At 31.9% G+C, this 16,340-nt stretch overlaps 3 protein-coding genes across 4 annotated transcripts in view; 2 read left to right on the forward strand and 1 right to left on the reverse strand.

Annotated features, from left to right (window-relative positions):
• The window catches only part of mew (multiple edematous wings), a 49,065-nt gene extending 39,930 nt beyond the window's left edge, over nt 1-9,135 (reverse strand). For both annotated transcript variants that reach the window (XM_070650767.1, XM_070650766.1), the window contains exon 1: nt 8,248-9,135. In XM_070650767.1, the coding sequence (XP_070506868.1) occupies nt 8,248-8,447 (200 nt within the window). In that variant the 5' untranslated portion in view covers nt 8,448-9,135. The remainder of the gene's footprint in view (nt 1-8,247) is intronic.
• Nucleotides 9,136-9,315: 180 nt separating this feature from the next.
• Nucleotides 9,316-10,321, forward strand: Rpp30 (ribonuclease P protein subunit Rpp30). The gene is made up of 2 exons (XM_070650417.1): nt 9,316-9,455; nt 9,519-10,321. Exons 1-2 carry the CDS (start codon nt 9,362-9,364, stop codon nt 10,316-10,318), a joined length of 894 nt encoding a protein of 297 aa, XP_070506518.1. The 5' UTR covers nt 9,316-9,361; the 3' UTR covers nt 10,319-10,321.
• Nucleotides 10,322-10,799: 478 nt separating this feature from the next.
• Nucleotides 10,800-11,398, forward strand: LOC139098533 (dynein axonemal light chain 1-like). Its single transcript, XM_070650764.1, has 2 exons — nt 10,800-11,063; nt 11,117-11,398. The coding sequence occupies exons 1-2, from the start codon at nt 10,800-10,802 to the stop codon at nt 11,396-11,398; spliced, it is 546 nt and encodes a 181-aa protein (XP_070506865.1).
• Nucleotides 11,399-16,340: the final 4,942 nt, after the last annotated feature.

Raw genomic sequence — 16,340 nt, forward strand, 5'->3', positions numbered from 1 at the left:
CACAATTTTCTTAGACATTTTGTGTGTTCAATTGTTATGTAAATATAATGCATACTCTGCTTTTTTCCTAAAAGACCTTATTCAAACCTTTTTAAAAACTGATAATTTTCATGTTAAACATCATTTCTATTCACCTTCATGCTCTTCCTCTTAACATTCAACTCTTCCGAAAATTTCATCTTTATGCTCGATATTTTATCTATTATATTCTCATATTTGTACATTAGAGATGCACAACATCATTTTTCCGTTGCATATATCCACATCATAGCTTCATCATAATTAAAATTTTAAGTGACGAAATATGGATTGTGTATAAGAAGAAGTAGGAAGAAGAATAAGAATGAGTTCTTAAGAAATCTTTAACAATGCGATAAAGTAAAAAGAGAGGGATATAAATGGAATACAGAATGTCGTATCATCATCATCGTCGTCATGCATTTAATGTTTATGGATCCACTTGAACCACAAAAATGAAGAAGAGGAAAGAGAGGAAAAAAATATACTTTTTGATGGAAGAACCACCACTAAAATGTGATTAAATGAGACCAAAAATATTTTGTGGTAAAGTTTTTTAAGGAGTTGGGGGTAATGTGAGCAGTTTGGGAGGGTTGATATGGAATTGATGTTATTTATGAGTAGTAAAATGATTAATTGAGAGTTTTGGAAGTAATTTTAGACAATTTAATGGAAGTTTATAGATAAAAGATAGCAAAAATCATATTTTGAGAATACTTGCTTATGAGGCATACTCAAATGTACTAGCAAAGCATATTCGCGACTGTATTAATTATAAATATCATATTCTTAGTGTAATTTGGTTTATTTTGGGCTTGGCGCTATGTCAGTGATTCTCAAACTATGCTTCGCGATGTTTTGTCAAGACCTTCAGGTGTGTCGTGTAAAGTTTGCTAAACATTGCTCAATTCTGAATATCATAAGTCGGTTAATTGATTCAAATTCCGACTCCAGATCGGGGTGATTCTAGCATAGTTCCAGATTTAAACCAAATCCTAAGTCAAATCAGAGTGACGTCGACCTGGTTCAGAAACTTGAATCAATTATGTAACTTATGCTAATTGAAAGTGTCAATGTTGGGCGGGGGAAGAAACACAAGATTGTTTTACCTCCCTAGGATGGAATCCACAAGAGAAATGACGTCATGGAGCTCCAAAAGCAACGGTTTTGGAGAATGGACGGTTTTAAAAGAATGTCAGTTAGGTTTGTACAAACTTTGTGATAAGGCCAGCAACAGAGTTAGATGGAAGGCCTTTTGTAAAAACCTAGGCTCCACTTACTGGAGCATGATTCCAGTAAGCAAGAAAATATGCTAATCGACAATATTCATGAATGTAGCCTACATCCATCAAAATGCGCTCCCATCATCACTATCCCTAGAGATTCTTTAGAACATTTTCATTCCATTTTTTTTCATTTAAAGTGCCTTTTTTATTATCATTATTTTTATTATAATTCGCTGTATGTCGTCATGAATGAAAGAGAGAAAAATTATTTGAATATTAAGGAGTGCCACAGAAAAAGGTTGCATGTTGTGTTTATGATCTACATGAATTTATTCTACATTCTTATTGTCTGAAGAACAACATTCTATTCTCATTTTTATTAACACCAAAAAAACAGCCTTTTCGTGTAGATTATTTTGACAGATAAACTTAATGCTTTTTGTTTTCAGATTTAAATCAATAAAATAAGACTTATTTTGTTGTGAAAATGACGATAGAGTTTTTTAGCGCATTTTTGAAATTTTTTTCAAAAAGGTAGCTTATTAAATCACTTTGTTCGTTCGGTCGTTCGGTCAACATCGGCTTTCGGGCGTTCGGCTGACGAATCTAAAAACTTAAATTTAACTAGACATCGTAGAAGCGTCGAATTGAATTGAATTTTTGAAGATCAGTTCCAAAAGTTTTGCGAAGCGCCGGGCATTTAAAATTTCAGATCAACGCATAAATGCTATAATTAACAATTTTTCATTTTCATAAACAAACAACAACAAAAACAACAACACGATTTTTTCAATTGATTTTTCTAGTGTTATCAACTGTTTTTCGATGTTTTAACAGTGTCTTAACTGAAAAAATTGAATATTTAGGTGACCATTATTGAGAAAATTATTAAAATCCGTTAAATAATGAAAGCTTAAATTTCTATTATGGTAACTTGATAGAATTAACTGGATCTTGTTTTCATGGTCTAAAGTGACTTGGATCCTACTGGATCTTGTTTTTGCTACATTCAGGAAATTATATGGATCTTACATGGTCAAAATTTTCTGGGTCTGGAACATGACTGAAAATATCCTACTGGATCTCTTTTTGTGGGTCTGGAAGTTATAGCGATCCTACTAAAATTCATTGTTTTGTGGATCTTGATCCTGCTGGATCTTGATTTTGTGAGTCCGGAAGTTGTATGGATCCTACTGGATCTGTTTCTTTGGTAGGAAAATTGATACCGATTAATATCTATTAATCAATTACTGATCGCTGGGACAAAAATGCGCTTAAGTCCCTCGATCAATAACACGAGGACTTTTGTAATTTTTTTTTATGAACAAGAGACAACAATGCTTAATAAATCAGTATGAGACTTGATGTTATGTTGTTGTTCTATGTATCCACACCCTCAATGCGTGCATTTTATTCATTGATATCTCTCGACTGACATTGATTTTTATTGTCCTACATTTTTTATTATTCGTCCCTAATAAAAGGAACCCCCCCGGAAATTGTTATGTCTATAACTATGCAAAACTATTTTGTGTACAGCAATGAATTATTGTTGAGATGATAGCAAAAGAATTTTGTATAGTCTGTAAATGGGGCGTAACGAATGAAGGCAGTGAAATTTGATTTTTTGCGCATAAATGACTTAATTTTATTATTGTATTATACTTGTGTAGGGAAATGAAATGTAATGGTTTATTACACAAAAAATGCTTTGTGCTTACCACAGAAAATAATAACAGTGGAAAATTGGAATTTATTTAGCTGACAACTGTGCGTACATTCAGCATTTTTAGACACATGGGGACTAAAACATTCGAATGTTTGAAACATTGAAGCATGTGAAAGGCATTATTGAGTAAATGAGATTAATTTTTTAAGAACTGATAAAATGAATTTAATGACCGGCTTAAAGATATTAAGGAATATTATTAATGCGATGTATCGAAAGGATTAAAAGAAATGAAAATGTTCATATGGATCTCGTTAAATTGTCTTGATGACTGTTAAGGCTGAAAAAAAACATTTAAATGCAGCATTCGATTGGAATGTTCCATCAGCCTTAAATTGAAGGTGTGTAGGTTTTAATAACATTGGGTCAATATATGAACATAGATTGTTAATTAAATTATATATTGGAATAACTTTACTGTAGACCAGTGATGTCCAAACTATGTGCTGCATAAAAATTCTGGAAATTAACATGAACCGTATGTCGTGTGTGGTTGTGGTCAAGGTTTACCATGAAGTTTGTACAGCACTGCTGTAGACATTTACATTATTATTTTTTTTTGTGCTATTCCGGAACACTTTATAGCCACTTGCTTAAAATATTCTACATTGTTACGAAATAATCAACAGACTTTTTTTTTACAAATGTCTCGAAAGATCAAATTACAGCGTCTTAATTTGAAAAGTTGCGCACTAAATGGAAATATGAGATTGGTATGAAAATCATAAAGTGGCCATTAAATGGAATTCTACTTTTTTAGTATTGCCCGGAAAACACAAAGCGTAAAATTGGCTGAAATTGTGGCTCCAGGCCGCTTTGACTCTACACTGAGGTCGCAATTCACCGAACCTGGCCTGAACTCAAAGTCACAGCTTGCCTAAAGCTTTGTTTTCTAGATATCGAGACTGGAAAATCAGGGAAGCATATCAGAAGCTGGTTTTCCAGCCATATCTGTGTTATGTGTTCTTCGGGTTAATCAATTTTGTTCAATAGTCTGACTTTTATGGAGCTAAAATTAATTAATTTAATTTTTTTCAAAAAATACCTATTCCAAAAACTTGAAGCTTACCGCCTTTTTCCTATGCCCAACATGTGACTTTCATGTGGCGATAAAAAATGATAATCTATGCGGAAGCATTGTTGAATATATTTTAAATCCGCTTATATCGATATATCTTATCATGCATACTAATACCCTTGAAAAGGTCGAATCTTGTAACATCATTGTCTAGCTTATATACAACAACAATGAAGAAGATGTTTTTGTCTACTTGAAGACCATATGATTAAAATTGTCAATGTATTATAAATTTTAAACTTCTACTGAGTATTTTGAAGACTTAATGTTTGGCTGTGTTTAAAGGTTAGCTACATCTTACATAGATATTGTTTAGTAAAGAGCCCTGAACAGAGCTTGAAGATGATTAGGATTTTAAAAGGAGTTGAGTCGATTTTTCCCAGATTTTTACACACAATACTCGAGTCAACGTGGAATTCAGCTTCAGAATGAATCTCAGAAAGCAATGAAGTTTTTAAAAGTTCAAATTTTATCAAGCAACTTAAAAATCTTTGAATCGAATTCTGTACATATATTTTTTCGGAAGTTTCGAAGCGAAAGCCAATGAGGTCAATTTGATTCAAATTTTGTCACCAAGACTCTAACATATTGCCTGGATTTGAATAAATCTAGTCCTTCATCAAGTTAGAATTTGCTTCGGCCTGAGGTCAGTTTTTTGATTGATTAACCGGTTTGTTCTATTCGGGTTATACACTTTAGTTGCACGCATAATGTACGAGATCGAGAGGAAATTGAATCAATAGGTTAACGTTGGATTAAGAAACGGATCAGGAACATGGAATGAAGCGAGAAAAATAGTTACAAGAGCTACAAAATTACCTTATTGTCATAATACAAAAAGATCATCAAACTAGAAGATGATCAAGACGAGTGGCTACATTTATTCAAAATCTACTTCATCATTAATCCAAAGTCAAAACGAGCTATTCTGGATGGTAACATCGTCGAAAATAGTCGCAACTGTATTGTCTCTTTTTTTGGAATCAAACGAAAAAAAAGACAATAAATTTTTGTATTTTTATTCAAAATATTCATAATAATCTAATTCCATATTATCTCAAAAAATACACATCAAATTGTGGCGATAGTGATTCATGAATTCATAATGTGTTACTTTGAACAACTTAAAATCCTTCAAATATTTTAATTGCATTTTTCTAACTGATTCATTTTAATTTAATTACTTTCATAATCTTACTCTAAGACTGATTCATTCCAAAGAAACTGAGTCAGTAGAATTTTAATTAAAGTCAAGTGATCCATCTCATTTCACCTGATATGATTTTTTTTTTTATTGCAGACATTAAAATCTCATTATGATTCAAGTTCAAGAATAACGACAGCGAATGAAATGAGATCATCTGAATCAGTCATTGAAATTTGATTATTGAGTTTAATTTCAAACATGATATTTTTTTTTTCTTATCAGCATTCCAATATGTTAGTAAATAATCACGAATATGAACCTATAGAAATTGCATTATATTCTATGTAGCAATACTCGTATTCCTTATCGCTCATTTTTCAAATTTTTTTTTTTATTTTTTACTACAAAGAAATCGAATTAAATTTTCTATGGATTGTTTTTTTATTTTATTCTTAGAAGTTCCAGATTATAGTCGTTATGGAAATTATGTAGCATAAAGTATAATATAGACCATTCAGATATGAGAACCCTAATTTAAAAATTCCAAATTGCGATAATTTCATGTTTATTTTTTGTGGAATGTTTAGAAGTGATGTGAATGATTGAATTTCGAAGCTGTGGTAAATGTGGATTTACGGTGTTGTGTTTGGTATTTTCAATTGGTAGACTAACATAGAGCTGGTTGCAGAAGTCTTCCATGGGATGTTATAGGTTGAAGTATTCTTGGATTGAATGAGTAATAATGAAGGATATTGGATTTTAATAAATTCTACTGCAAGTCAAGGTCACATCAGCACCGGAGCTGTTATATGAAGAACTCATACTCAGAATTGCCAAATGGTTTTAAATACAGAGTCGGTTTCATCATTATACTCGCAGCAATCGACCCAATTGGGACTCAAAAAAGCCCCAGTCAAACAAGTCACATGAAAAACTAGCCAGAATAGCACAAGTCGGTTAAACGATCCAAAATCTGAAATCATCCATGGATTCGATTTAAACCTAACACAATCCTTGAGTCAAACAGGCTTAATGTCTGATTTTGGATCTAATAAAAGCACAAGCTCTTCGGAAAGGAAAACTATCTGAAAATCTAAATTTTTCATGAATAAAGCTCCAAAAGAATGTATCTAATTAACGTTAATAATCAAATTCCGTGCTCCAATGAGCATAGTAACCTGAAAGTAACGCTCGCGAGCATGCTTAACACTAGTTTATTTGCCTGTTAGATTGAAAGTATCCAAAATTAAATCATTCAACTCTCCGTTACTCTTTTTTCAATCCTTAATTTGTCAACATATCTAACATTCCTCAAAAACTTCCTAATTCTCAAACAATTAGACATCATCCCTAAACAACCCTCATCAATAAATTCTTAGAAAACAAGAAAAAATTTAAATTTTTTCGCCATTCCTAAAACCCATCAATTTACTTAATAAATGAAAAATGAACATTTAAGAATTGTTTACATTATGCAGCATGTATGTTGCTCATTTCATGGCATTAATAATTTTTTATTAAAACTTATACATTATTTCATATTAGAAACAATAATATGGGTATATAGCGCCAACTATAGACTCAGTCTATAGTGTTAAAGTCAGAACAGCAACATTTTTTTGTTCTGTTCATTAAAAAACATAAAAGAAGAATGAATTGCATCATACGGGCTCAATCAATTGAGGGTTTTATTTGTCTGTTGCATGTTGTGTGGATGAAGGCACTTGAGTATGAATTTATGGCATCACCGTTAGGGATCGTTTACTGATAAGGGTAATGAAGAGATCGATTTTATTGTTTAAAATTCCAGAGAAAAAAAGGCGGGCTAATAAGGATGAAAACAGGATGCATTTGCACTCAGGTAAGAATTTTTTTAAGTTTCACAATAGCCAAAATTTTGTTTGTTTCTCAATTGCTACACCTGTGTAGTAAGGTATAGAGACAAGAGAAAAATAAAATAATAGGAATTTGTGTACAGCCTATGCTAATTCTCACATGATAAATTTTTGTCAACTTTGTGTTAAATTTTTTTTTCATCTCTTCTTTTAGACATTCCAGCTTGTATGAGAGCCCATCACATGTATCATATAAAGAGATACAAGAATATAATACAAAGATGATGAGGAACGAACACACATTTGGCCTCTTAAATAACAAATGAATTCAAAACTTATGTATTTGTTTCATTAAAACAAAAGTAGACTTTTTTCGACAGAACCTGATTCTCATTTTTTTTTTTTTGTTTTTTTCTCTCGGTGCTGTGTTGTTGATGTTATTAACGAAATAAAGATGAAGAAGAATAACAGGTAGAATTCATTATACCCGAAACGACGCAAAATATATCTCATTTGTTAACTATGAAAAGATGCATGATCGGAAGATGTATGAATTTTGACAGGTAATGTGGATATGTGTCAGTTATTGCTTGGTTCCGAATTTTTTTGGTTTTTGAATTTCAAGTGAAATTTTGAGAATTGACAAATTATTAAAAGTTTGGCAGAAGTCTTGCTCGATCTGCACGTACTGAAAGAATGTCTGCAACGCAGCCTAATGGACAATGCAATAAGAACCAAGCGATTTCTGCGTGAACTTTAATTATTTATCAAAAACTTCCTAAATTTGTGTCAATATTTTAATTTCTTGAAAAATCGGGACATTTTGAGGCTTTGTCGGAAAACATCAGCTAGGAAGAAATGTACAGCAGCGTCCCAGCTAAAATACAGCAGATAATCGCCATTGGTAATCGGAAAATGTATTAGAAATTAGAAATTTTGAGATAATCTTTTCTTAATATAGCATATTCAAAGCACTTATTCTACAATATTAGTTTAACCGCACTAGTTGATAGCACAAAAACCAACAAAATAACATCAATCCACAGTCCCTGCCAAATACTCTTATTTATTTTTTATCTCCAGCAAATTCTCCAAAAAAAAAAAAGATCTTAAAAACTAAATAGCAATTAAGTCTTTAAGAAGATGAAGGAGAGAGAGATGGGGTTCTTAATTGGCGCTCATTATATGGCCATTATTATATCCGCAGCACTTACCATTTCTTATTTGCTTCTATCTCGTGATGAATTGCCACTGAATATCCAAAATATGAATTATTTGTCGTATCGAATTTATAAATTGGTAAACGATTTTCCAGATTGAAACTATTAACATTTAATATGAATGTGATCATGTATGTTGCAATGATGAGCAGCTTTCCATCGTGGGAATTTAAGTGGTGCTTCATTTTAGTCATCGTTTTAATTATTTTCTAAGTGATCGGCTTAATATTTAATTTATTTATTATTTTTTCTCCTTGTAACTATAATGATAATGATGATGTGAAATGAGGCACGATGACCTTTATGGCACTACTAACAACACATTTTTATAAATTAATTAAGCTATGAAATTCCTCGATTAGCATTTATGATTCCCATCACTATTTAACATTTTTCATTTGCTTCTTCAAAACTTGTTTCAATATTTTTTTATTAAATATGATACTTTTTATAGTTGTAAAATTGACGTAATAATAACTTTTTTTAACTGTATTTATATATATATTTTTTATCTATGTGTTAATTATTTATTCCACTCTTTTACTCCAATTGTTATGTGGCAAAACTAATCTTATCACTTTTTACTAATATAAAATAAAATACAGATAAGATGTGTAAAATAAAATGCACGAACAATTTCTATTTCTGGCTACCGGCACTTTTATGCAATTGGATTCTGTTTCACTTTATTAACTTGCCTTTTATTAAAACACTATAATTATCCAAACTGTAAATTCAATAAAAGATGCCAGAATGATGTCGATATAAAACAAGAACATTACTTTTTTATGCAAATATCTGGTGAATTTTTAAAGGCAAGAATTAACACTTGTGGAACTTTTATTTACCGACGAACAAAAAATTCACGTCTTAATTAATCGATTGCTTCTCGCAGAATGATTTGAAACAAGTGTTTTTCAACAAAGATTGTTCAATGTTTTTGTTGCTCAATGTTTTTTCAATGTTTTTTGGTCTTACATTGTTCAACAGTCAAAATATTTTTAAATCTAGCGTAGTTTCTAAATAGTCCCCTTATTTTCAACGATCTTTTAAAATTCAAATCAACAACAACATCAAAACATTGCCGGAAAATTAAAAATCATTAAAAATGATTAAAGTAGCCAATGGCTTTTGTGATTTGTGTATTCCATACAATGAGAAGAAAGAAGTGATGCTGGAAATATTTAAGGAATTGATAGATGGTGAGGATAATTAATAAAAATATTGAAATTACCAAAAGTAAACAAAACAACGTTGTTTTTTAGCTGGATACAGAAATGTTGCTGTTGAGCAGACATACAGTCATGAATCTTTAAACTCAAAGAACGGGAATGACTTAATACCAGAGCCAGTTAAACTAGATGAATTTAAGGAACAGCTTAAAAATAAGCTTAATTTATTCAATCGACTTACAATTGAATATTCAGATCCATCAGTCAGTCATGCCTGCGGTAGATCACTGAATTTCAAGAAATATCATTTGATCGCAGCGCTTCCAACAACAGAAACAGCACTTCAACATAGTTGTCAAATGTTTTTAGGCGATATAATCACATACAATGAAGAAACAGTCAAAATTCGACTATCCAGAAAGTTTTATTATCTAGCAATAAGAAGGAACATGTTTTTTGAGCTTAAATACTCGCCAGCAATAATCGATTCGAGTGAAAGACGTGCCACAATATCAAGAGCTCAACAATATCACATGATCGGCAAATCTCGTGGAATAATTTTGACAAGTGAAGCAAAAGATCCATTTCATATAAGAAATCCATACGACGTCGGATGTCTAGGCTATATTTTTGGACTAAGTGAGGAGCAAGGACGTTCAGCAGTTTCAACTTTAGGTAGAAAAGTTTTATTAGCAGCTGAAAGTCGACGTCTTGGAAAGACGCCAGTTTTAGTGAAATATGAAGACGTTAATTCCAGTTCTGATGAAGAGGAAGGTGGCAGCGATGAGGAAGATGAAATAGGTGCTGAAGAGCAGTCATCGGAAGATAATCTTGGAAAACGAAAAGATAATTCTTGTACTGATAAGAATAATAAAAGAATCAAAATTTCATAATTATGACAGTGATTTATATGAATTTTAAGTGTTTTGCTTTATTGCTGGATGTCTGTGTCTGTGAATGGATAGTTTGAAGCAGTAGATTTTTAATCGTTATTATTTGAACCGCTTTTTTCAGAATCAAAAAATATTGAACCGTTATTTTTGAATTCAAAAAATTATGAACCGTTTCTTCCTAATTCAAAAAATCTTTGCCCGTTAAATTTAAGTTCAAAGTTTTTTTTAGTCATATAGGATTCAAAAATAATTTTACCGTTATTTTGAACTCTGACTTTTAAAAAAATTTTGACTGGTTTTTTGAAATTCAAATTTTTTTGACACAGTTACGTATTATTTTTTGAAAAATTATTTACCGTTAAATTTTCAAATATTTTTTTAAACGGTTTTTTACAAATTTAACATTTTATTTCTCAGCAACCATTGAAAAAAATCAAAAAATTTTTATCAACATTTTCCCACTCAATTCTCATCCACAAAAATGTCAGATAGACCAACAACAATTAAAGAAGCTCTTGATAAGTGGGAGAAGAAGAATGAAATGAAAGCATCGGAAGCGACGGAAATTGGTCTGCAATTTCAAATGCCACCGATTGAAAAAATGACACCGGAGCTAGCTGCACTTAAGAATTGTGAAAAATTAAGCTTGTCCACAAACAACATCGACCGAATCGTTCTTCCACCGTTGCCTAATTTAAAAATATTGGCACTGGGAAGGAATAATATTAAAAGTTTTGCTGGTTTGGTAAGTTATGGCTTGTGACTGCTTATTTCAATAATTCATGTTTGAGTGTTTAGGAAGTTCTGTGTGATACATTAGAGCAATTATGGATCAGCTACAACTCAATTGAAAAACTTAAAGGAATTGAATTAATGAAGAAGCTCAAAGTGCTGTACATGGGATATAACTCAATCAAGGATTGGAATGAAGTTTCAAAACTTACAGCACTGAGTGAAACTCTCACAGACTTCAATATTTACGGAAATCCAGTAATCGAAACCTCTGAAAATTATCGAGTTGATGTCATTCAACGTCTGCCGTTCCTCAAGATGCTCGACGGTGAACCTGCCCTCATCTAAATTGAATTTTTCGTTTATTGCAAATTTATGAACTGTAAAAAAATTATTTGCGCAATAAATTGCCTGAACATTATTATTATCAGCATATTAACGTCAATGTCCTCAACCTTCGCACTTCTTTTTATCATTTCATGTCACGATTTATGCGTTTTCATTGCTTGGATATAAAAATTTATTTTGTCATTGTCGCATAAAGCTTGATGCTCGGCAATACCCAAAAAGGGAGAGAGAGAGAGGAGCAACAAAAGAGATATTATAGTAATATTGTAATAGATTTACGGCAAGCTATGAATAAGAAGCAAAAATACTCAATCGATGAGCATAAACGATTATCACATTTTTTGCTTTCCGTTCATAAATTTCTTTATTGCTATTTTTTTCGTTCGCGCCGTGAAAATTCGGATGGTGAGAAATGGAAGATGGTAAGGGAGAGTACAAAGGATGAGTTAAGAATGTTCTTCTGTGGATGATTGTGGCGCAATTAATAGCTAAAGTGATTGATATTGGAATTAATGTTTGCTGAAAACCCTTCAAATGTTTTGAATATCAAAAATGTTTCAGAACCGCTCAAATGTTTTTGAATTTTTTTAGAAAATTTAATTGAATTTTAGAAAGCCTTACAAATTTATGTAAGGCAAAAAAACCATACAAATGTTTTTTTTTATTGCCTTCAAAACCGCAAAAAATATCCTTTATTCCATCTTTTAAGGTTAACTCGCACAAATTCAATGCTCATATATTGTCATCGGAACTGACATAAATCTAGTAACATTGATCAATATCACAGAAAGTAGTCATTTTAATTCAATTTTTGAATTTTTTTACAATTTTTTAAAATCATCACATTGCTTTTTTTTTTTATTATTTCTAAAACCACACAAATGACTTTTTCTAAATTATCAAATGATTATCCCAAACATACATCCAAGGAGCTTCTTCATGACCATGAGTATATCAGAACAGTACAAATGCTAATTTTTGAATGATTTTATTTAAAATCCCCTCTAAATCCTTGACACAATTCTTCTTTCCCCAAGACACAAACCAAAAATCAAACCTAATTTAATTCAAATCCCAAGAAATCCGTTAAATCTCCCTTTAACTTCATAATAATCAGCTTAAGTCTGTCTAAACCTAATTTAATATCCTTTAATTCTTACGACAGTTGATGAAGCAAGAAAAAATGAGCAAAAAAGTAGAGCAAAAAGATTGTATTGTGAATAAATGTTGCTTCTTTTGTGTCGAGTAAGACGAAAAAAAAAATCATTTCAATTCAGATTTTCTTTTATTTCTCTGTCTATTAAGCACATGCTACTCGTACCGAAATAAAATATAAAAGAAAATTTGATAGAGAATGATATAAAGCTTAAAGATGTGAAAGGAAATGGAAAGTAAATGGTGGATAATATAAAGTTTCCAAAACTCATTTCATTTTCGTTCAGCTGGAAAGCTTAAATGATGAGGTAAGTAAAGCTTTAATGTGGCGGTTCATCTCATCGTATACTTTATATGGGGTAACATTTCGATTCATTTCAAGCATCCAATAAGAATGAGAAAATGTATTTTATGGTGTATTTGATATGTGTACGTTTTGGATGCGACTAAAGTGGTCTGAAGATGTAATAAATAGTCGTAATATAAGAATGCTGATTCGGAAGGAATCTGTGGTTGATTTGATAGACAGAAATAATGTTTCTTGTATTTTTTGTAGGATTCTTGTGAAATTTAACCATTCTTGACTTTAAATGCTTCCCAAATAACACAAGTCGGTTAATTGATCAAAAATTTAGCAACAAACCGGCGTTATTTTGCTATCAGGGCTAGAATAGGCAAGCCTACATCGGTCAGCGCTAAAAAGGGGACCGTTGACCCAGTCGGCAAGCGCCCATCGGCGGCCGTTGCCTACAGTGACAGGCGTTCATCAGCGGCTTTTAAAAAGGTGTATTGAATTATAATATGACTCAAGTTCTGAAGGATTGCCAAGCAAGAGTTAAATGCTCTTGTTTAAACGATAAATTATGCAAACATTGCTTGGCCGACAGATTATCGTAAAGTTGTCATAACGTTCATTTGAGATTCAAATAATATTTATTGAGCATAGTTGAAGGCCCCTTTTTGAACAAAAGTTCAGTCTGTATTTAAATTCCAAAGAATAAACATTGTAAATTAACTTGAGCGACAGAAATGAAAGCTTTATGGACGCAAACATGGGAGGCATTTGGTGTTGATTAAAACATTAAGCAGAGCTTTAGAAGCTCCCGGAGATTTAATCATCTTTGTCGCTCGGATAACATTAAAAACCGTAAAAAGTTCTTAATTACAATTTCATTCAATTCCAACAGTTCTAAACTAGATTGAATTGAGATTAAGAATATTTACAACAGTTTTAAACTCAAAACAACTCAATATTTCCCAATGTTTACTCTCATTTCAGATCATCACAAAATAAGCAACAATGAAATCCAATACGTAAAAAGGGATATTGATACTGCAATATAAATTCATGAGCAAATTCGAATTGATTGATATCATTTTATGATGATAGAATCCTTGAGGGAGAATTAAGATATAAATTTTCTGCTCTGGTTAGTGCACCCCCATTACACAATGATCACTTTTACAGCACATTGTACATTGTAAAAAAATACTGCACTAAGATAAGGAGAAGGAAAAATGTCATAAAAGTTTCAAGTACCATTACAGTGAAATTATGTCAAATCAATTTATCATTTTGAGCTAATTAAGACTAACAGTTTCTGTCAGTTGGTATAAACACCATGACTACTCATACATCCTTATCATCACCGCCATCAAGCATTTACTAGAAAAAAATGTCGGGAGGAAAATTGGAATAATCAAATAATGTCTTGTCATGGCAATGATTTATTACTTGATTCCTGGAGCTGTTCTCATTTTTCTTTCCCTGTTTTGTGTGGTATATGCGGAGAATTGAAGACAGAAACTTATCTCCATCCTTGATATCTGTTTCTTTTTTAACCCGAGCGACACAATCCGGTGAATTGCATTATTCGACTTAAAATTGAGTCTAAATCAGACTTCATGGTGCAGTCAGGGCAAATTCGCGTCTTATATGGCTGATACTCTAAGCATACAATCAAGCATTGTCATCAATATGCTCACATAATTCAGTATAAATGAACTAAATTGACTCTTGACGTTGAATCATAACGGAGCAAGCTCATTTATGGCTGAAAATGTTTCCATTTGATGGCAATAAAAGAAGTTTAGCAGATCCTTAAGAGCTCCGCAGCAGGTAACAGACTTCTTATTCACTTGTATCACTCGAGTTTGTGTTGTTCGGGCTGGCTAATATAACAAACTGTTACAGCACACACAAAAAAATTATGAAAATATGAATCTTTTGTAACATTTTTTTTTCGGTATATGATGTGCTAAATTTTCACTATCATTTCTCACCATTTCCTCAGCAACAATAACATTAACATGAGCAAAAAGATACGGTAACACAGCAGTTAAGATAAATCAATTAGTCTGCTACAAATTAAATGTTAAGTTTCTTCATGTTCAGTCACGATTGTTGTTTTTTTTGTTATCGCTACCTTAATGTTCTCTTGGTATACATGCTTCCCCTTTCTAGACCTGCTATTTTGATGCATAATGGGTTTTTATTGCTTTATGTTGGTGAAAATTGCAGAGTAGGAATTTTTATTGGATGGAAGCTTTGAGTATTTATAGAATTTTAAGGGAAATTAGCTAGATTGCTCCAGTTTCTTGGATGTAAATCAGTTGAACGACACATAATCTGATATTAACTGTTAGGAGCATGCGAATGGAAATCTTAAGATATCGGGTAAAGTCAAACTAGAGATCCGTTAATCCGTTGTTCGGAACTAAACTTCTTCAGTTCAGATCAACAGATAATTGCATCAAAATTTCCCCAAATAAACAACAGAATGGCTAATTCAAATTACTCAGTAAAATCAATTCACAACGTAAACAATACGTGACTTGACCTATGTGTGATTTGTTTACGTTCCAAATATGTATGTTTACATCTAAATCAAGCGTAACAAATGGGTTATTCATCAATAATGATGATGAATTAATTTGAAAGCTGCAAAAAACAGTAACTGTTAAAGGTATAAATATGAATGCAGTGTTATTTCATAGTATCAGTTCGAAAAAGCAACCACAAAGTCATAAAAAAGCAAAGAAAATCCTTAAAGTTTAGAAATTTACCTTTGATTTGGAAGTTCAAAGAAACAAACAAAAATGTTAAAACTTAATTTTCACAATTTTATGCTTAATCGTCGCAGTTCAATCATTTTGTCGGCCATATGATGGAGAAACAGGACTCGGATACATCAATCTGTGTGACATAAATAAACATAACTGTAAATTAGCTAGCAGCAACAAAAGAACCTGCATCAACCTAGTTGGTGGACCATTTCACTCTGGAAATTCAGAAAATTCAGAATATCAATGCTTGGTTTATTCAGAACAAGGCTGTAGAGGAGAAAAATTTATCGTTGGACCAACTCAGACTGAGATTTCATGGAGAGGACTCTCATTCCGATGTCCTTATAAGTGTTAGATACTAACAGGTTCAAAAAGCACATGACGAATAATCGAACCAAAATCTGGACTCTGGTTGGAGTGACTCTGACTTGGCACTAGGTTGGTGTAGCTCTGACTGATAGTTAGTGCCAAAGTCATCAAGTCAGTCGACATCAGCCTGGATATGGATTTTGATCAATTTTCCGCTTTGTGCTATTGGGTGAACAGCACATATATGTTATATTGAGCATCTATTTCACAATAAAATTGTATTTTTTGCTAATCTTTTGTTACTTAATTCCAACTCTGTCCAAAAACGCTTTCTCACCACATTTTAAAAGCACCCAAGAGCTTTCTCTCCTTTAAGAACAAGTCTTGAAGGCTGTTCATACATCCCTATCAA

Source organism: Chironomus tepperi, unplaced genomic scaffold (assembly GCF_022539635.2).
Source record: "Chironomus tepperi strain 1889 unplaced genomic scaffold, CSIRO-AGI_Ctep_v1 contig_445, whole genome shotgun sequence".
NCBI classification, from domain to species: domain Eukaryota; kingdom Metazoa; phylum Arthropoda; class Insecta; order Diptera; family Chironomidae; genus Chironomus; species Chironomus tepperi.